A 20,349-nucleotide genomic window follows, 5' to 3' on the forward strand; every position below is an offset into this window, starting at 1 on the left:
TGATCTCTGTCTGCCCGCCTAAATATACTACACATGGTACGGCACCCGGCCCTGTCGGAGCTATGATCCGATCGTGACATTTTCGGCTTTCCCCATCCCAAGCTCGATTAGAAACGTTCTCCCTCCCCACCCGATTGCTGATGTCAATTCAATACCTTATCTCTGTCCGCCCGCCCATAACCCATTCATTGCACACCGTTCAGCGCCCGGCCTCGCCAGAAGTATCCTAGCGCGCTGAGCAGTTGCCTCCAGTCGCGTCATCGCGAGGCCCCGCGCGGCCCATAACTGAATACATTGCGCGAATAGCCGTGTCGCCCCCCTGCTATAACCTTGGGAAGGACCGGAAGGACAGGAAATGTTGAGATTTGCGAAATGAAAGTCATTCAAATTTTTACAAACGGCGGCGGTGTCGGCGAAATCGAGGCAGCGACTCTTTCAGCTCTAAAGCACTGCAAAATAGCTAAAGTATTTTTCACAGGGTAGGTATGCATAATTTTTAGCCTTTTTTCAGAGTATCTATTTTTTGTTTATTTATTTTATATTTTTTACCAGTATAGTATATATATTTAAGCCTTTTTAGCACAGCTTTTTACGATTTATAATCACCGTGATTGCTACCTACCACAAGGCATAGGTATAAACTTCTTAGCAACATTTAAGTTTTTATATACCTTGCTTTTTAGTATTTAGTAGGCGAGAAACGAACGCTCCTGGCAAAGAGATGGCCTTGGAGATGGCCATCAAACCGCACGGACGAAACCACTTATCAGTCGGTGGTTTCGTGGCCGCGAAGTGCCATCACTTCTTCGGCACTTTCTGAAGCATTTCACAGTTCACACGTATGAATCTCTCATACATGTTTAGTAACAGCGTAAACACACCTGACACCATCGTTTAGCTTATATTGCTGTTGTTATATATTTGTGAGCATGGTGGAACAGATTCGGCCAAATTGGACACAGATCAGCATCATCAATCAAGGACCACCACAAGCCAAGAAAGCCTCCGCGAGCCACCGCTGAGCGCTGCGCCGAGTCCAAGAGTGACCAGCCTCAGACCGGAGCAGCACAACCGGTCACCAATCCTTTCCGGCCGCAGTACAGGTGGACGGGAGCCACTCGCTCTTCAGCCCAGCTCAGAGTATGAGTCTGGTGAGAGAGGCGTCAGATCAGTGTTACAGGACATCGGCGAGCGAGGCTACACCAGATAACCAGCAGTGGGCTGGGAGTGCGGACAGTTCGGTAGTTCATGCGCCGTGCAGCCACCGGTCACACATCCCGCTAACAGTAGCACACCGCTGCGTGTGGTCCCCTTCTGTGGTGCACCCCGCGCCGCCCAGTGAGGTGCTTGCTACTGACGCCTGCGTACAACCGGTCACTGCGATGATTGGATACAAGTCACCAAACAACAGCCGGCGAGTCTCGTGCAGCAGTGAGGTGTCTCCAGAATGGAGAAACGGGACCGATCCTGGTACCCGGGACTCTCAGCAGAGTATCAAAATCACAGGCCTTCACCCGGGCATTGTCACAGAATGTGTTGTTCCCCTGTTCACTTCAATCCAGCACAGCACGCTAATATTACACATCTCCGGCAGACCATGTCGGCCAAACAACTCACATAGAGCAGAAAGGCCGTCACAATACACTCTCAGCGTGAAAAAAGTGAACCACAGCGGCCCGCCGGTACGATCCGCTACCTCCGAAAGCATCATCCAAAGCCGATCGTTCCCAACACGCAACAATCAAAACATTGCCAGACTCCTAACCCCACCGCAAATATCACACACATTTGCCATTCACCATGCAAACAGACACACCCAACGCATCACTGCTACCCCCCCCCCCCCCCGCGCGTTCAACACAGTGCTGCGATACAAGAACATCAATAACTTCAACATAAGCGTGATAATAATACAGCCGCCAGCTCCCAATCAAGAAAAGTAGAAAAGTTACGATAACATGAGATTCATACATCGTAGTGAAAAACGAGTAAAGACAGCTCGACATTCAAAAGATCTACAAAACATAGATTCACGATACAGATTTGTTCACATTTGGTCGCCATATTTGAGCGTGAGTGTTTCATTGCAGTGAGCAATGGATCATCAGCATTTGGTCCAACGATGACAGGAGGTCGCTCCACAACGAACTCCATTTAGTTCTGGGGCCTAGAGTATGGTAGGACGGATTGGTTATGGAAGCATTCGACACGTATTTTGGCGTGATGTAAGACTAATCACGTGAGTCGTGACATATATTATAAAACTACCCTACTTATCGACTACATGATTATCTATACCATGATCTTCCTTGCAGATCCATACGTTTGAGATAAATGTGATAGAGTAAAGCCCTCACTGGCACTCGGCAAAAGCCGCAATACCAATCGCAAATACTGGTCCCTGTGAACCGTGTGTTCGTGGTTGAGAATATGCATAAACATCTGCGTCACCTAGTTTTCGATCCCACCGTCACCCCCGTCTTCATCACAGGGGTTATGCGGTGGAGATATTAATCATTCCTTCAAAATTTGACGAGCTGCTGCGATCACTGCTGCTTACAGTTGGCTCCATCTTTCCCGCGGCGCCGGCGCGCCTTCTCCATGGAGTTGGTGCGCCGCTGGCCCTGGATGGGCATATACGGCGGCGCTGGCTCGTCCTCGTCCTCCTCATACAGGTCTGCTGGCAGAGGGGCAAGGGTCGGGTCAGGTCACCAAGGGGCGCGGGAGGTCAGATCGGGAAATAGTGCAGAGGTGCGTCAGGTCGGCGAGGGACCGGGGTGGGTCGGAGACGCTATCGGTTGTGAGCGAGTTGATAATCTGACAGTAGGGAGGGGAGAAGGGGGGGGGAGTGATCTAAATAACCACCAAAAGCTCCCCGTCGGGGAATCGAACCCCGGTCTCCCGCGTGACAGGCGGGGATACTCACCACTATACTAACGAGGAGATTAACATTTCCCGGTCCTGAAAGTTTGAGGAAAATGGCTTTGAGCCGAGGCCATTGTGAACAGGCGTCACGCATGTCTTGGTAGATTCGTCAAAACGGCCACAGTCAACGTGCACAGTTAGGGAAGTTCGTAACCTAAGCACGGGACGGGTTTCCCGTTTCAGATTGGATGATGGTCAGACAGAAATATCACAACTCGCCAGTCAACTGTCGTGTGGGACAGGAGACGCATTGGTGAAGTCATGCAAGGGGAATGACTAAGGAGGATTTATCTTTAAGAACGCAAGTTCAATGACGTAAACGGCTCACGGCGATCCAACCGTTAGAAGGCAGAGTAGGCAGTAGCCAGCCATAGTTTCAGGCTAGATTGGAAAGAATAGCTGCCTATCTTTTGCAAGCGGTGAACCCGATGATTGACCCCTTTTCAGTTCCTTGGCACTTTGGCACCTGACATCTGACATGAAAGCTGAAACTTTAAGCAAAAGGGACATTCCCAAGATCTGCGATCTCCAATATCAGTTAGGTATCACACATACCGTTTACCAAGCCCTGGACGGGACAGACGATTTCATCAAACACATGAAGCTTCTCACCGTCCGTTAGGACAACTTGGCGGCATACGAAAATCTTCATTTGAAATGTTTAGGATTTAACCTCGTGTGTGATTTATCAGGATCAGGGGATTCGATTGTGGGCCATGACTGGTCTGAGTTGTTTCATGGATCAAACGAACAAATGAACAACACCATATCATCCCTTCGAAAGCGTGCTCCCATTGTATTGGCAGTTCTCGAAACACCCGTCAAGCTTGCGTAGCCCAGATAACTAGAGCACAGGTTCACGCCACGACTACACGCTAGACATGCGTACTGTCCTGCATGGCACGCTGCGGCTGCCCTGCGGCTGGTGGCGAAGATTCCACGTCAGTTGAGGCAGCCGTCGAGGCCTCGGCATTGAATTTAATGGTTGCTCCGCCCAATTCGCATAAATGCTTTGGTGGACAAACGCCTGATGTTGACTGAATCAAATTGCAAAATGATGACAGTCCAGGTGTCATTTTGCACCTGGACCGAGGCATGTGCGGGTGGCGCAACCTTGGGTTCAACGTTGGCACGGAAGCCCGGCAAAGTCCGTGAAAGTGGGTGAACGCACACTGTACCACCCGAACGGGAGCCAAAAGCTCCCCGACGGGGAATCGAACCCCGGTCTCCCGCGTGACAGGCGGGGATACTCACCACTATACTATCGAGGAGTGATATGAAGGGCCCGAAAAGTGAAAACGATCAGAGTAGCCATGTTAGGCACACCGGTTACAAGGGTGACGTCACAGGCTGGAAACGTGAGTACGAGGCAGCGACTGGTTTTCACACACCAAGTGACTGCGACGACAACGATTTAAAGGAAAAGTGCCACCTTCTTGAAATATGAAAATATCGTTGGTTTTTATTTTGACATTACTATTTTCCATTTTCTTTTCAAAACCGGTGCCAGAAGTGCATAATTCGCTAAAAAGTATTTCAAACTATTTAACATATTGGTACTATGTTTATACTCTCTACCGCAGCTACTGTATGATGTCATAGCAATGACGTCACACTCAAGCCAATCAGCCTTGAGGAGGATAGACTCGTCGGACTGTAGCGGTTGTAAACAACTTGTCGCCCCGTGTGTCTGCCCGTGGCGCTAGTTATCTGTCGGAGGTAAGGGTGAAAGATGCATATAATGGCCATGGAACGCTATTTTAGGATTATTGGTGAATAGCAAGAATATAGTTTTGGTCAGGGATGCGGAGCCGGAGCCGGAGCCGGAGCCGGAGCCGCCGGAGCCGGCATATTTTGCCCGGAGTCGGAGCCGGAGCCGGAGCCGTGAAACAATATAGCCCGGAGCCGGAGCCGGAGCCGGAGCCGTCAAAAAAGGGGGCGACTCCGGCTCCTTTTCTTAAGAGGAAACATATATAACAGTAGAACAGGAAACAATTATTTACCTATTTCGGTTTGACAGTACAAGGCGTAAAACAATGTGGTATTCAAAATAGCCTTGTTATACAAATACAGAAGCAGCGTGTACCAATCCCATCGCCTTTTTTCTTCCACCCGAATTTTATTGATCGCGTAGGGGTGTACTGAGTAGAAGCCGGAGCCGGAGCCACCGGAGCCGGAGCCGCCGGAGCCGGATCATTTTACTCGGAGCCGGAGCCGGAGCCGGAGCCGCCTTGACATTTCACCCGGAGCCGGAGCCGGAGCCGGAGCCGATTTTTTTCTCCGGAGGCGGAGCCGGAGCCGGAGCCGTCTGAAATTTCCACGGCTCCGCATCCCTGGTTTTGGTGGTTTGAAATTGTTTGTCCTCAGTGATTGGCTTGATTCTCATTTTGCGGCATAAGCGGCTGTTTGGTTACATTGCATTTTTTATGATTGTGTAATTATTATGATTATGTTCCTCCAAAGTAGGCATCACATATCAATCTCAAAGGCAGATCATCTTCTTTTCATGCCTATAATTTTCTTCAAGAATATTAATAAAAAATATTCCATTCACCCCTGCCCATCATATATCCCATGGAGCTGCTGGTGGAAGTAGGCATGCAATGTGACCTAGCATTGGCGATGTGGTTAATTAGCTTTAAAGTACTATTGAATGCTAAAGGTCATCATTTAGAATGGTTTTCAAAATATTCCACTAGGAAATATTCATTGAAACCTGAAAATTACTTACAAAATGTAAATGTATAGCCACGTCTCAAGAGCATTCAGCCGTCTTCTCAGTAAATATATAATGAAACATAATCTTACCTGACCTAGCCTTACCTACAACCTACAACGTACGGCATTGGTAAAGCTGGCATCACTGTCAGCGTATATTAGTTTGGTAGGTTGTGGGTAGGTAGGTTGTAGGTCAGTTGGTAAGGTAAGGTTAGGTTAGATTGTTTTTAAGATTCCTTTTATCTACACATTTACCGGTTAGCGCTGACGGTGACACCAGCTTTACCGATACCCAACCTACCACCTACAACCTACAACCTAAAACCTACATTCAATGTTGGCGGGTGGTGATAATTGTTATACCTATATGATAATACTGGAGATAAATACCATACAGATTAGCTGGTATCCATGACACACTTTCTTAAGAAGAAGGTCTTCTATTAAATCATGTCTATATTATAGGAATCAAATGATTTTTGTTGTAGTCACATTCCCTACTCTGACCATCATGTCTGATTATTTCCAGTTACCACTGACAATGCCCAAAACAAGAACAACAAAGGCCCAAAGGTGGCTGTTTGGTAGTGCGCAAAGCTGCTGGTAAGTGGCATCAAAGGATAGGATGTGCTTTGTTATTTCCAGGCACGTAGCCAGGATTTTGCTCAGGGGGGGGGGTCACAGGTTGTGGCCTAGTGTTGTACTCCCTCCAAAAAAGGAAAATTTTCTCGAATTAGGCCCACTATTTTGGGGGTGTGTCACAGCTGGTTTTATTTTATAAAAAAAAATCGCCATCACCGAGGGGGAAGGGGCATGAGGGCATGGCTCCCGTGCCCCTCCCCCCTCCTTGGTTACGTCCTTGGTTATTTCTGATAGTTTGGATATCACAAAGCTTTAGATATAAATTAGAATGTATTAAGAAGCTTTCAGCATTGCACCTTTCCAGACACTGATAATTCATTTGCCTTTATTGTTTCAAAAGTCAATTTTCAACACAAAAAAGTTGAAATTATTAACTCAAATAATTGCAAATATATACTTTGGTAATTTGCCTTTCGCATCACTATCAACAAAATAATCAAGGGTGACTTAATATGAAATGTTCCTGCATGATCTTCATCGTGAACAATTGTCAAGGTATGATGTTTGCGTGTTGAAATGTTATAAAGAACTTATGTCATAAAAACACAACTTGTAAAAATATTGTCTTTCCATATTATTCTGCAAGTAAGCCTTGGAAGGAAGAGACACTATTCCGTCCTACAGAATCCATTTAGAAATGTGTGACAACTGACATGTTCAGCACTTTGAGTCAGTCGGTGCCCGGACCTCAGTCGGCTGTATGATCGTCTCCTCGTCCTCTTTTGTCGGCTCCGCCCCGTGCTGTTCTATAAGGGTGTCTGACCCGCTGCCGCTATCCCCACTGTGAGGTCTGACCCGCCGCGCGCTGTCACCACTGTCGGCCCTCTGTGTGCGCGGCAGGTGGTGGTGGACGTCTCTGCCCTGACGCGCGGCGTGCGTCTGCTCAGTGTGGAGGTGCCGCTGACAGCGGTGCCGGCCGGACCGGCTGCCTCTCCGGCGGCCGACATTGAGCGCGGCACGTGTCCGCCGCCGTTCGGGCCGCTGCAGCTGCTGCAGTCGGCGGCGCAGCTGTCCGTCTCCGTGTCGCTGGCCGTGCCGCTGGACCTGCTGCCGCGGCCGGCGCCGGCGCGCTGCGCCTACGGCCGCCTGCTGGCCGTGAGCCGTCGTCTCGCAGCGCGGCCTGCAGCGCAGCGGCGTGCCGCAGCTCATCCAGCAGCTCAACGAGCCGCCCAGCCCGGCGGCGGCCGAGGGCGCCGCGCCGCGCCGGCCCGGCGACGTCAGCACACCTGGCATCAGCGGCTTCTGCCTGGCCGACCGTCAGCTGCACCTGCTGTTCGCCGAGGGGCGCGCCGACGCCGAGCTGGAACAGACGGCGGCCGCGCCGCGCGCTCTGCCGCGCCGCGACGCTCGACTCTGCCACCACTCGGGCTTGCTGTTTAGGGAGCGCCTGTACCCGCGCCAGCCGGCCGTGTTCCGCGTGCTCGAGGACCGCCCGCTACGCGCCCAGCTGCTCGACACCCGCCTCTACACGTTACAGAAACAGGAGCCGGCGCGCGCCGTCCGCGCCATCAGAGAGTGCTTCCGCACGCAGTGGCTGTCGGAAAATGAACCTGCTTCCCAACGAGGCCGGCCTGCAACAACTGCTGGCCGGCTGTTGGCCGAAAAAAAACGCTTTCAACCGGATGTCAGTTGTCAAATCAACGCGTAGTAATGCATTCACTAGGATGGGCTTACGTAAAGCTGTAGAATTGCAAATATATAATGGCACTGTTTTTTATCCGTTCGGTATGCATTGGTATCATATGATCTCTCATTCACAGACGATCAGCTGCGAAGACCCAGATCCGTAGTAGAGGGCTCATCGAGTCTGGGTCCAGCTCCCCGTACTTCCTCCACTTTGGAAACACCGCAGCGCAGACCACAGTTATACATAATATTTAGTTTTCATTCACTTCATAACCGAAGGTTGTTTGATAGGTGATATGCTGCTTGAGTTGCACCCCGGTATATCAATACGAAGCTTCCGTCCCTGCCACATACCAGTGAAGGAGGCGGCGGCGGCGGCGGCCGGGGCCGGGCTGCCCTGCCCACCGACACAGTCTGTGAAATGCCCCAACAACCTTTAAAATTCAACAGGCTTCATAAATGTTTTTTGCACCATATTTTCTCGCGTATATGAAAGCTCTAAAATGTACAATATTCCTTTCAGCCGCAAGCGATATAAAAGCTCTACAAAACGTCATGTCTCTGTGTGCAAGAAAGACACATATATTGTGTATAATCGAGCGTACATGATCTGCAGCGCTGCGGAGGGCTGCTCGGTTGCCGCTTTTTACCAGTCGGCTCTAGGTCGGACATATGGGTAAACAAAATGGAATAGTAATATTAAACAATGCTACCTGCTGATGCTACTGGGCCTCTCATTGGTGAAGAACTGGCAGCCAGCCAGCGTGTTTTTGTGAGAACTGTTTTAACAGCAGCAACCGAACGGCTCTCGGGCCAGCGACCAGTGAGCGTAGACAGCACAGCGCTCCGTTAGGCATCGGCGGGCAAGCACGCATTAGCTGTGGACGGACCGGCCGCCCGAACATATTTGTCGGTATCGAAAGTATCGTGAACCAAATGACTGCTAGCGAAAAAAGGACTGCCTCTAGTATCCATGAAAACATGTGTTCTACAAAAGTACATAATTGCTTAGTTGTCGCCAGTCACTCATTGCACCATGGCGTCAGTGTGGGGCCGCGCCCCGAATCATCTCAATCGCCAGGCAAAGCATCTCAATCGACAGGCACATGGTAGTCCAGCTACGAATCCGAGCCGCGGCATCCCGTCTATGTATCTACATTACACCACAATCGAACACTGTCGGGCCACCCGAGACAGCAGTCTCCAATGTAACATCAAAACACGCCACTCGTCTAATATCAGAAAAATGAGCATTGAGTACCTACCGAATATCGACTACAGAAGATTACAATGGGGTGCAGATCTAGCAAGAGTGTCGCGGTTCGTCTCGGCACGGCTTACAGGCCGCCGAGCCCGCGCAGGTGACCGCCAGCTCCAGCTGTTCCACCTCCGGCGCGGAAGCTCGATCACAAGACTGACCTCAGTCGGCGCTCTGTGCTCGGCACAGGGCGACCGGGTCAGGAGCGGGCCGCGGCCACCAGCCACGCGGCAGCGCCCGCCACCACCCGCTCAGCCCAGATACGCGCCACGGCGTCATTGGGGCTTCCCTGAGCAGGATCGAACCAGAGCTGCATGCACGGCTCCGTATCCGCCGTGAACTTCCACGAGTGATCCCACACCTGAAAAAGGCGCACGGTTTGCGTCACAGCTCGGCTCACTTTCATAGTCAACGCACCGGCAGCAATTAAGGGCTACTTAGATAGTGTGCTAATAGAGCGCAATCACTTAGCTTAATCCATATAGTCAACCATGAATTGTTAATTACGAGCGAGCGAGCGAAGCGAAGTCTTTTCAATATCACGGAAAAAGCTCAGTATGAGCGGCCCGACCCGGCCCGGCCTGTAACGCTTTTGAGAGGCTTATATCTCAGCAACCGCTGGACCGATTGGCCTGCGGTCTTTTTTTTGTTGGGTAGCCCTATTCCCTCTACCCCGTAATTGACTACTCTTGATACATTACAGGGACCGTCGTGGCACGTGCCACGTGAAAAGTCAAGGGTGTTATTTGTCAAAAGTTGCAAAAGAAGTGATTTTGAGAGGCTCATATCTCAGCAGCCGCTTGGGCGGTCTTGCGGTGAATTTTGTAGGGTAGCTGCACCCCTTCAACCAAAGGTCGGATGCTCTTGATCTATGTGAGTGACCCCCACTGCACGTGCAAAATGTAAAAAGAAGAGGTGCCGAATTTGTTCCCATTTCAATAACTCTGTAATTACTGGGGCGATTTAGCTGAAACTTGGCATACAGGTAGGCAGTAGGCACCCACCAGGCAATGCATTCCCATATGTTGCGGTTAGGGTGCTACTGCTTAGTGTATTATGTGTAAAATAAAGGACGCTTGAATCTTACCTGAGTGATGTCCATTTCTTGATCACTTTCATCTGTGGGTGACCGAGCAGCGACAGCAACCCAAGGCGTATACGGAATCTGTAAAAAATCAGCACACCGTTACCACATGTTTTAATAAAACTTACCTATAGGGAGGTAGCATAAAATACAGATCAAAACAATAACATACAAACATACAGATATTCGGTTAGGTTGAAATGGCTAAAAAATATAAAAAATAAGGTCAAGGTACTAGTGCTGTAAAGCTGTAAGGGCTCGGTACTAGTAATAATTTTTGGCTAAAAATATCACAAATAAAGACTCTGCACTAAAGCTGTAATGTCTGGTACTAGGAATAACTTTAGAGTGAAGTGTTACAAAAACAATATTCAAAGTCTTTTGATAACTTTTTTTTAAACAATATAGCAGGCATTTTCATCACTTTTAAAAAATACTTACATTCTGATCCGGCACAGCACTGTTCTTTAGACGCAAACGTTTTTGACTGTGCTTATCATGGTGCGCACTTCTTGTTAAGTTTAAGTGGTCATGTGGTCTTGGCTCATTGGTCATGCCACACACCCTCATCCACTTTTCTCTGTACTTCTTTTTTTTAGCGGGAACCTAAAAGTAAAAAAGGGTCAACACATGCTTAGTCCATGCAACACATACTCTGTGTATTAAGCTGAATAGCTCCACTGAGCCCAGTTTCACCAAGTGCGGTAAACTTAATTTTGGGGTAGTTTTTGTAGTTAAGTAGTGGGGTAGTTTAGTAGTTTACCCCAAATTGAGTTTACCGCACTTGGTGAAACTGGGCTCTGGTGAGTTTCCTTTTCTTGTCAGCACATAAGTGAAAGAAAACTGTGTAGACAAGAGATGAACCAAACCCCCATGGAAAGGTAGGTGTTACCACAACCAGGAAATGGGATTTGAAGGGCTGGATAAATGTGTCTGAGTTCTGCCTTTCAGCCAGACTGGAAAACATCCATACACTACGCCGGATGCCCGTGAGCCCCTCATGCGCCAAAATTTGAAGCAAGCAATTTTGAGCTGAAATTCCAGTGCATGATTTCCACTGAAAGTTGGGTGCCTGTTTGCACCAAAATTAAGCCACTTTTACATAAAGCACATGTGCATATCTACCGACCAAGGCTATATCAACCAGACAGATCGTTCCGGGGCCTCTGAGTCAGACGCTCTTCCCTTTCTGAGCGTCTGAATTAGTTAATGTTCCCATGAAAACCCAATACCACAATTTGTGTGGCACATTGTAGAATCTTAAGGTGAAACAAGGCCCAGGCCGGAAGTTCCGACTCTCTTCAGACCTGCCAGCGCCCGCAGGGCAAGTCTGCTGCTAGATTGACCACAGTGTGTCAAAAAATTCGGTGACAGCCATTTGCATAAACATTATGCGCCATGCGGTCACCCTGCGCCTAAAAATTCAGCTGCCACCATGCGCTGAATTTGACGCATGCAAAATTATGCTGGATGTGCGATGAAATTTTCGGGGCAACGCTGCAACCACGCCACTTCGCATGACATATTCGGCATAACTTGTGTTTTTTTATCCAGTCTGGCATTTCAGTTGTGAAAGCCTGAACAGTTCAAAAGGGTTTGCTAATCCAGGGGAGAGTTCTGTGAAAACAAAAGTAATAGAAGAGCCATTGCAATAAATAAGAATTTAGGTACCTACCTAGGTACCTAGGTACTTACTTGTCACAAGTTTGTGCACAGTCACACGCATATCAGTCCCGACCCCAAGGCCATATAACCCCGACCCGACGTAGGTCGTTAATTGCTCCGCGGATCACGCACTTCTTCATCGTTATAGGTATTTGTTCGAACAAAAATGCCCTGATTTCGGATCAGAGCCACGGTATAAAATATGGTATACTGCCTTGCGTAAGATAAAAATACATTTTAGCAATTGGCTACCAAACGAGATGTCATCTGTTCAGGGCATAGCATAGGTTTACTTTCATAGACCTCATGAAAGTAGCTCATGAAACTCATCACCAATCAGCGCGACGGATTTCAAGTTTCGATTGCGGATGTTCATCCGCCGGCCGATTGCCAGAACAGACAACGAAAAATAACGCAACTGCTCGTGGTCTGCTCGCTAGTACAGGGATCCGTGCCTGATCAGTACTGCTGCAAGCTGATTGGTTAAAAACCAAAGCCTCGCCGCGGGTGGCTGTATTGTCGGATAAGAACGCATTCCTGGGATAAGAACGCATTCCTGGCATATTTTCTTTTAAAATTGCCGATAACTACGAATGGAGACTGAAGTCGGCCGTAAGGGGGTGGCCAAGTAGGTTTTCGGACACGGGCTACAAGATGGCTATCTCAGTTTAAATCCCCATGTTAAAGGTGGCCCTTTTCCTTTAAGGAAAAACGGGCGGGTGGTAACACAACTAGAATCCGGTCTGCAGGCACAGGCCCCCTCAGCTGTTCCGTCGTTTCCATCTTTAGGACAGCCAAATCCTCCACGCCTCAAAGCCTTGTTCCGGGCTGGACGGGCAGCTTTATCCCATGCGTGCAGCTCCACCCCAGGAGCAGACCCGTAGCCGGGTGCAGTGGGTGTGGGTGCAGAGGGCTGGGTGGCCGCTGGCCTATCCACTGGACGGGCTCAGCCCCGACGACTCACTGAATCAGCCCGCCCAGACCAATGTCTCCCCCGAATTCCTAGCATCCTTTCAGCTCTGATGTTAGACCGAAAGACCCCCCCCCCCCAGAAAAAAACAAGGCGCACGCCACCCCGTGTGCAGAGGTCGCCTCAGTCGCGTAAGGGAACTGATAAAGCCTCAAGGCACGAACACGGTCCTTATTTAGGAGCGCCTCTGATAGCCCTCTACCTCAACTCAGTGGCTAACGCAGCACTACTGCAGAGTGCACGTTGAGCATACCAAACAGGCGTCTCAACGAGGGAAATATAACTAGGTAAGCAGTATTACAGACAAGACTCAGGCACAGCCGCGTTCGGCCGAGTTGTGTGAGGTTCTTCCCAGGATATAGCCAGTGACGAACCTGAGACCAAGTTACTAGTCCACCCTGAGAGCAATACGACAACCGGAGACCTAAATCTACCATCTAAGAACCTCAGCCCTAATAGTATATGCCGTCCGTGGAACTCATTTGGTGATAAATCCCAATTATTGCTCGAATGTCCGATTGTTCGTCAGTAAGACGATCGCCCGATCAGCTGTAGGAGCGCCCGTCTAACCATAAAAAACGATACTCGTCTCTAAGTTAACTCTCAAAACTCAGCTACAACCAGTCTCAGATCTCCGACACCAACCGGCTCAGATATCCGACACAAACCGTTTCAGATCTCAGACACCAACCGCCTCAGATTCCCCACACTAACCGTCTCAGATTCCCCACACTAACCGTCTGAGAGCCTCTCGATGGCAGTGGGCGACTGCTGGTGCTGCCGTACCGGCGCCGGCGGCGGGGGCTGCTCCGAGGGCAGCTCGCTGGCCACGCGCCGCTGGTAGGTCGGGTCGATCACCATCGCGATGTTACTGACACCTGGCGGTGACACGGAGAGGTCAGAAGTCGAGCGGGCGGCAAGTGGCGTGCCCATTACGTAGGTATTGTATTGTATTTGTATTTACATCTACAGGGTGGGGCAGAAAGATTTACCTCTTGATCTTCGAAAATATTTCGGTTCAGAACTAAGATAAATGATTTTTGGTACACGTATTCAGTAGCATGTACAGTCTGTCTCAAAAGTACCGCGCAAAGTGACAATGGATCCATCAAGCCTGACCAAGGAAGGGCCTGCTATAATTTGAAAGTTACCGAACCAATTGAGCTGGGGAATGGACGACGATGTCCATTGCTTCGATGACTCAAATTTGGCAGTCCTTCGTCGGTCAGGCTTGATGGATCCACCGTCACTTTGCGCGGTACTTTTAAGACAGACTGTACACATCTCAGCAACGGCACTTTGAACCAATATGGCCACCTTTGGTCTCCACCCCTGCCCCGAACAATGTCCCAAAATTTGTCTATTTGGGTGGGAAACGACATCCCAATGAAATTCATTTTCCACTCTCACCACCATTTTTAAGAACAATTTTCCACTCCCAAGTCCCAACCAAGAAAACATAGATTTTTTACCTATAGAAAGACAGTTGTGTGGATGCCCAGTTAGCATCAAACATTCTACACCCTAGAATAAAATGCATGCTTTTTGTCATTTCTCACTCCTTTTTGATCTAATCGAATCAGCAGTTTTCTACTCTCTCCCCTCTTTTTGGTGGGTAATTTTCCCCTCTGACACCCAAGACGAAACTCAATTTTGGGACACTGGCCCCGAAACCTCCCCCTGCGGAGAGGCGCGAGCGCCGCACGGTGTCCTCGTCGAAATTCGACCATGCCGTCTCGAGGGCCAGCTTCAGAGCGGCGATGCTGCTGTGTGGTGTTGCGCACATCTCGCTCTCCAGGATGGCCCAGGTGGTGAAGTCCATCGGGTTCAGGTCTGGACTTGATGGTGGCCACATGTCCTTGTCCCAGAATCCAGGCATGTGGGTCTTGCACCACTGTTGAGTGAAGTTGGCCGTATGAGACGACGCAACGTCCTGGACGACGACGTATCCGTCTCGGAACGACTGAGCGATCCAAGGCAGAGCATGTTCCTCTAGCAGATGGACATAAACGTGTGAACTGACTTTCACACCCGCCTCGATGAAGATCAAGGGTCCTTTTGAGCCGTCGGATGCGACGGCAGCTCAAATCATGACACCAGCAGGGTTGTGGCGACCAAAACTGGCCTGGATAGCAGGATTAATGCTGCGTGTACCATCTGCCAAGATTATGTCGCCTTGAGAGTTCATGTGGGGCTGAACCGTGGAAATCTTTTTTATCAGATCAGAGGAAGACCTTGCTACCGGCGCTTCTGATTTCCTCCAATATCTTTTGGGCCCTGTGAAGCCGCCTCTCCTTGGATGCCGCCGAAATTAGGTGTCGACGTTGCATCGTGTACGACTCAAGGCTCAAAACGTCGTTTATGATTCTTCTGATCGTTTTGGGCGAAAAATCGAGGTCCTTTGCCAGTTTGCGCATGTTTCGCCAAGGATTTCGAGACACCATCTTGTGTACGATATCAACCAGCTTTTTGGTGCGGACATGTCTTGTTCTGCCTGGGATGGGCTTCGTCGACACTGTACCTGTCCCTTTAAGGCATTTCATTATATTGTTAACAGTTTTCATGGCAACACCGAGCTGTTTTGGAACGCTTCGGACGCTGTGGCCAGCCTGCATCGGCGCCGCAATTTGGGCTCTTTTTGTAATCTCCGCCGTAGCTCATAAACAACCCCGACGGAATTAAAACCGATCAGAACAATTATACACGAGTCAGTTGGGAAGCCGTATGCAAAATCTTACTAAAATCCGTCCAAAAATTTTTGAGTAATGGGCTAAAAACAAACAGGTAAATCTTTCTGCCCCACCCTGTAAGAGCGATCCACATACAAAGTGCGTGGCGATTACTGCTCAGGACCGAGGACGCCGAGGACGTTACATAAAGTTGCAGAATGTGGGTGATACCTATGAAATATTGTTCAACGATTGCAAACGAATAAAAGACATGGCTCACCAGCTCCTTTGCGTACAAAATCCCGCCATACAATAACGTTTATCAGTCAGTCGTTCGTCAGAAAAAATACTTTACTGTTAAAGGTAAAACGAAATAACCATCACAAAAAAGCACCGTTGATTTGAAGGGAGCAGCGAGAACTGTACATAGCGCGAATAATAAACAGATTTTTGGATTGCACCAGCCATCCGCAAAATATATCTTTCAATGTTTCGACAAGTGACCCGTTACGCACCTGCTACGCTGGCCGCCGGCAGAGGCGGCAGAGGCTGCTGCTGCTGCTGGGGACTGGTCTGAGTCCTCCCCGCGCCAGAGGGACGGGATACGCCGCCCGCGCCGCCGCCGCTGCCTCTCGGTCGTCCCTCCGCCGGGCTGGGACCGGGCCGTGACCTGACCTCGGGCTGAGAGGGCGCGCCCCAGGGCCTGACCTCCGGCTGCGAGGGCGACCCCCAGGGCCTGACCTCTGGCTGCGAGGGTCCGGGCCGTGGGCGGACCTCGGGCTGGACGGCCGGCCCGGCCCGGGACCTCCCGTCGCCGGCCGCCGCCGCTGTCTGTCGGCTGCGCAGCTCGGCCGGGCTCGGCAGGGGACTGATGGCCTGTGGGGGCGGACAGCAGTCGGCATCTGCCGATCGCACCTTCATCACCGCCGTCTCAGCCGCCGAGTCAGCCGACAGGTCATCGCCCGAGCCGCCGCCGCCCGCCTGCCGCTCGCGCTGCTGCCGCTGGCGCCGCTTCTCTTTGGCGCGCTCTTTAGCGCGTCGGAGTCGTGCGCGCTCCTGTTCCTGAAGCACCTTAGCCAGCTCGCGGTCCTGCGCCTCAATGGCGGCCACCCGGTCCCGCGGTATCAGGTCGCCGCGCCGCTTGGTCTCCTGCTCCTGCAGCAGGCGCGCCACCTCCTCATCCTGCTCCTCCTGCCAGCTGCGCACGTCGTCCTCACTGAGCGGTTGTCCGGCCAGCGGCGGCGGCGCCATCAGGTCGCTCAGGTCGTCGTCAGGGTAGACGCGCTCGGCGCCCGGCGGTTCGGTGAGGCGCATCTCGCGCACGGGCGCCTCCAGGCCGAGCAGGCGCGCCTCGTGCTGCACCTGGCGCTCCTCGCGCTGCTGGCGGCGCCTCTGTCGCTCCTCCTCCTGGAGCCGGGCGGCCAGCGCGAAGTCGTCCTCCTCCTGTCGGCGGCGGCGCGACTCCTCCTCCGTCTCGGCCTGCAGGGCCAGCCGGCGCGCCACGTCCGCGTCGGCCGCGTACTGCTCGTACTTCCGCTGCTCCTCGAGCGCAGCCAGCCGCGCGGCGCGCTCGTCCTCCTTCAGCTGCTCGCTGCGCGCGCGCGGCGCGTCCACGCGCAGCACGCCGTTGCGCATCCGGTTCTGCTGGTAGTGTTCGGTGATCTCCTCGTTCTGTAGGCGGGTGGCGAGCGCTCCGTCCTCTTTGACCAGCCATTCCTGTACCACTGTCGGCAGAGACACAAGGTCAACTCCTGATGTAAGCAGTGGGCTGTTGCAATGAATACACCACATAGTATGACACTGCACACTGTCAAACTGCTTTGAATAATATGCTAAGGAGCATGAATCTAAATGAGATTCTGTGCAAAGCAGGTTTTCATACATTAGGCTTGAACAACAGCTGGTACACTGGCTTGAATTGGTTCCTAATGGTCAAGGAGATCTCCCAACTTCTAAGCAAACTGAAACCACACAATGCTCGCCAAGCTCATGTTGCCCTCAATACACTCTGCTCATCTGAATCAAAGCATACCTTCGCTGACCTTCCCTGAGCGGGGCATGGTCTCTGTCGGCATCTTGGGGTACCTCTCCATATTCAATGGCAGTTGTTTAGATTGATCTGAAATAAGGCAAATGTATGTCAGAAATTTATGTATACAACTAGCCTGTAGACTGCAGCAATTCAATTTTCATTTAAACATCAGTTTTTTCATTAAACCAAAGCAGTGTATAATACATAATCAAGCTATAACTAATTCAAGTAACTAGTACAGTAAACTCATTAAACTGAGTGCAAAACTCGTTATAAATGTTATGAAAATAGTGGTCTAAATTTGATTTTTTACAGAATCATTAGTTCACCACAAATTGCAAAAACCTATTTCAATTGATGAAGCTTAAAAGGAAAAAAGAATATTTTATGTAACTATTGGAGAATTAGGCAAGAACACTGCTGAATCAGATCACAGTGAGTATTATTCAGCAAAAACTAAAAATAAACTGGGTCAACAAAATATGATAAAAATATCAACCTTACAGTGTGATATGTCAGACTCAGCTAGCTGATCAGATTATTTAATAGGTGCTACAAGAAACAAATATGTCTTGAAGGAATCAAAGATAAATACCTGGAATGTTCTTTTTAAAGCCTGTTTAACCTAACAAACAATAGATTTAGAGCCCAAATACCATTGTTTAAAAGTGTTTTCAGGGCTTTGACTTCATTTTTTCTTAGGCTTTCCAGACTGGGCAGACAGAAGTCCAGAATTGAAATGCTTCATTCTCAACATCACAATAAGAACAGATGATTTAGAAATGTAGAAAAAGCATTGTGAAGCAATAATAATAACAATTTGCATGATCTCTCACTCTGTAATGCTCAATCTTAAACAATCTGATGCCTACAATGCTATTTTTATGCCCTTGATATGATTAACTGAGACAGCTGACTAACAATTGCAGTCACTAGCAAGTGGTAAATGTCCAGTTAAAGTCCTAAGAAGATTTCATTGGTAAATTTTTCATATTTTTACATTATTTGACATCCTGAATCCAAAAATGATACTCATATGTCTCGCAAATAAAAGAAAAAACATAATCAAACCTGACCTAACCTTACCTACTTACCTATAACCTACCAACCTACAACCTACAAACCTACCCTAACCTAACCTAACCTACAAACCTACCTACCTACAACCTAAAACCTACAAACCTACAACCTAACCTAACCTAAAACCTAAAATTTTTGCTGTTTCATATTCGTATCAACAGTGTCACAATTGTAGTTAGGACCTAAACTTGACATATACCCTAGCAAGTTGCATGTATGTACTGAAACTTCACTCATAGTTCAACTCAAAACTCTCCAAGTGAAAATTCAGAGATTCACCTCAACTACATCTTTCCTTCCTATCCAGTCCATAAGTCCAAGCATCATGCAGCGTAGGTAACCAAATCAATTCAACTTATAAAATCACGCAACAATGGTTAACGAAACGTAAAACAATTTCATTTCAATTTTGACCCTCCATTTCTAAGAGAAGCATTGAATGTTTCAACTTATTCCATGAAATGATATTTACAAATAAAAACCTCGGTCACGAGCTCAACCAGTAGGTGACAATTAAAACCACGTTTACTCTTTTTTCATCATGAAGAGGCAATAGGATGAGCGTCCACACCTGATCGCTCAAGGTTTGTTATGTCTTTAAATTTAGAACAACGATGACTAGAATATATCAAACGTAGAGGAAGAATTAACAGATCAGTCAACTATTCAAATTTATACCATAAAAAATATAAATCGCGACATACCCTGGGCATACCACAAGCCCGCACCCAAGGCTATATAAACCAGGTAGAACGCTCCGGAAAAAAAGTTGGAAACAATAAATTAGTTGCGGCATTCCCTGATGACGCGAATGTGGGTCAGCGGCCGGCGGCCGGCGCGGCGGCCGCTAACACTGTATGAGGATGAATGCACGGAACTTTTGCTTGTTGGAGATTGCACTAGGCAGTTAAATGTTTATGTTAGGATATATTTCGAAAGTAAATTGAACGACGCTTCGAACGACGTCAATGAATTTGCGATAAGACGACTATTTGTTTAGTTAGAGCCGGCGAACTTTTACCTTCCGACCGCGCGGGGAGGCGATATGGTGCCACACTGACGGTTTTTACGACAGCTCAAAATTCTTTTGAGCTAAAGAGCTGAAATTTGACATGTCCAATCTTTTGATCAAGCTGGATCTTCTGGTACAAGTCGCATATTTAAGGTACGTCAGGTTGTTGAGCTATGTTGTCGCTTGTGAGCCTCTACACAGTCCAAAAACAACGCAATTTCTGAACACTCAGTGCCAAGAAATCCTTCACAGAAAGATGACAGTTGGCGGAAAGAATGGCTGTCGGTTTCTTACCGTTCGTATGTATCGTGTTTTCACAAGAGTTTAGTAAGGTCAGGTCCCTCACGTCACCTCCCCTCATAACTCAATAGGACTAGGTTTACTATCATAGAAGCGTTTATCAATCGCCGGAAATCTTAGCCAATCCCACTGGACACTGGATCCATACCCATATGGGGCCCTCCTGACTGGCCACTCCCTCTGAAATCCACAATAACATTGGGCTGCGGCCATGGTTATGTATTAATGCTTTTCACTAACAGAAATACAATTTCAACCAGCACAATGCACGCCGCCACAACAGTCCGATGTCCGACCAACGTCCCTGATATCGACTAGCACTCGGCCGGATGCACATATGCGGAGCCAATCAGTCCGAATGTGACCTG

At 49.2% G+C, this 20,349-nt stretch overlaps 1 protein-coding gene, 2 long non-coding RNA genes and 2 other non-coding genes across 8 annotated transcripts; 1 reads left to right on the forward strand and 4 right to left on the reverse strand.

Annotated features, from left to right (window-relative positions):
• Positions 1-882: 882 nt before the first annotated feature.
• LOC122390684 (mitogen-activated protein kinase 7-like) lies at positions 883-19,395 on the reverse strand. Of its 3 annotated transcripts, none has more exons than XM_043383857.1 (5): positions 19,374-19,395; positions 17,590-17,676; positions 16,073-17,281; positions 13,626-13,766; positions 883-2,680 (listed from the first exon to the last, which is right to left on the reverse strand). In XM_043383857.1, the coding sequence occupies exons 2-5, from the start codon at positions 17,648-17,650 to the stop codon at positions 2,547-2,549; spliced, it is 1,545 nt and encodes a 514-aa protein (XP_043239792.1). In that variant the 5' UTR covers positions 17,651-17,676; positions 19,374-19,395; the 3' UTR covers positions 883-2,546. The 3 variants fall into 3 exon arrangements, with proteins under 3 accessions (XP_043239792.1, XP_043239793.1, XP_043239791.1); XM_043383858.1 differs by having other exon boundaries at positions 883-2,677; positions 19,374-19,391; XM_043383856.1 differs by lacking the exon at positions 19,374-19,395 and having other exon boundaries at positions 17,590-17,943.
• Positions 2,872-2,943, reverse strand: Trnad-guc. Its single transcript has one exon. It is a non-coding gene; the product is annotated as a tRNA-Asp (tRNA).
• Trnad-guc lies at positions 4,125-4,196 on the reverse strand. The gene has a single exon. It is a non-coding gene; the product is annotated as a tRNA-Asp (tRNA).
• On the forward strand, positions 4,499-7,885 carry LOC122390686. The gene is made up of 3 exons (XR_006258204.1): positions 4,499-4,644; positions 6,173-6,246; positions 7,126-7,885. It is a non-coding gene; the product is annotated as an uncharacterized LOC122390686 (long non-coding RNA).
• Positions 8,465-12,260, reverse strand: LOC122390685. Of its 2 annotated transcripts, XR_006258203.1 has the most exons (4): positions 11,949-12,260; positions 10,695-10,859; positions 10,257-10,334; positions 8,465-9,530 (listed from the first exon to the last, which is right to left on the reverse strand). It is a non-coding gene; the product is annotated as an uncharacterized LOC122390685 (long non-coding RNA). The 2 variants fall into 2 exon arrangements; XR_006258202.1 differs by lacking the exon at positions 11,949-12,260 and having other exon boundaries at positions 10,695-11,418.
• Positions 19,396-20,349: the final 954 nt, after the last annotated feature.

This window comes from Amphibalanus amphitrite, unplaced genomic scaffold (genome assembly GCF_019059575.1).
Source record: "Amphibalanus amphitrite isolate SeventyFive unplaced genomic scaffold, NRLGWU_Aamphi_draft 000405F_arrow, whole genome shotgun sequence".
NCBI classification, from domain to species: domain Eukaryota; kingdom Metazoa; phylum Arthropoda; class Thecostraca; order Balanomorpha; family Balanidae; genus Amphibalanus; species Amphibalanus amphitrite.

Coding starts and splice junctions, on each gene's coding strand:
- LOC122390684 (XM_043383857.1), bottom strand. CDS start 17,650: ATGGAGAGGTACCCCAAGATGCCGACAGAGACCATGCCCCGCTCAGGG. Junction 17,282..17,589: donor CTCAGGGAAGGTCAGCGAAG/GTATGCTTTGAT, acceptor CTCTGCCGACAG/TGGTACAGGAATGGCTGGTC. Junction 2,681..13,625: donor CATCGAGAGGCTCTCAGACG/GTTAGTGTGGGG, acceptor CCCCTCTGCCAG/CAGACCTGTATGAGGAGGAC.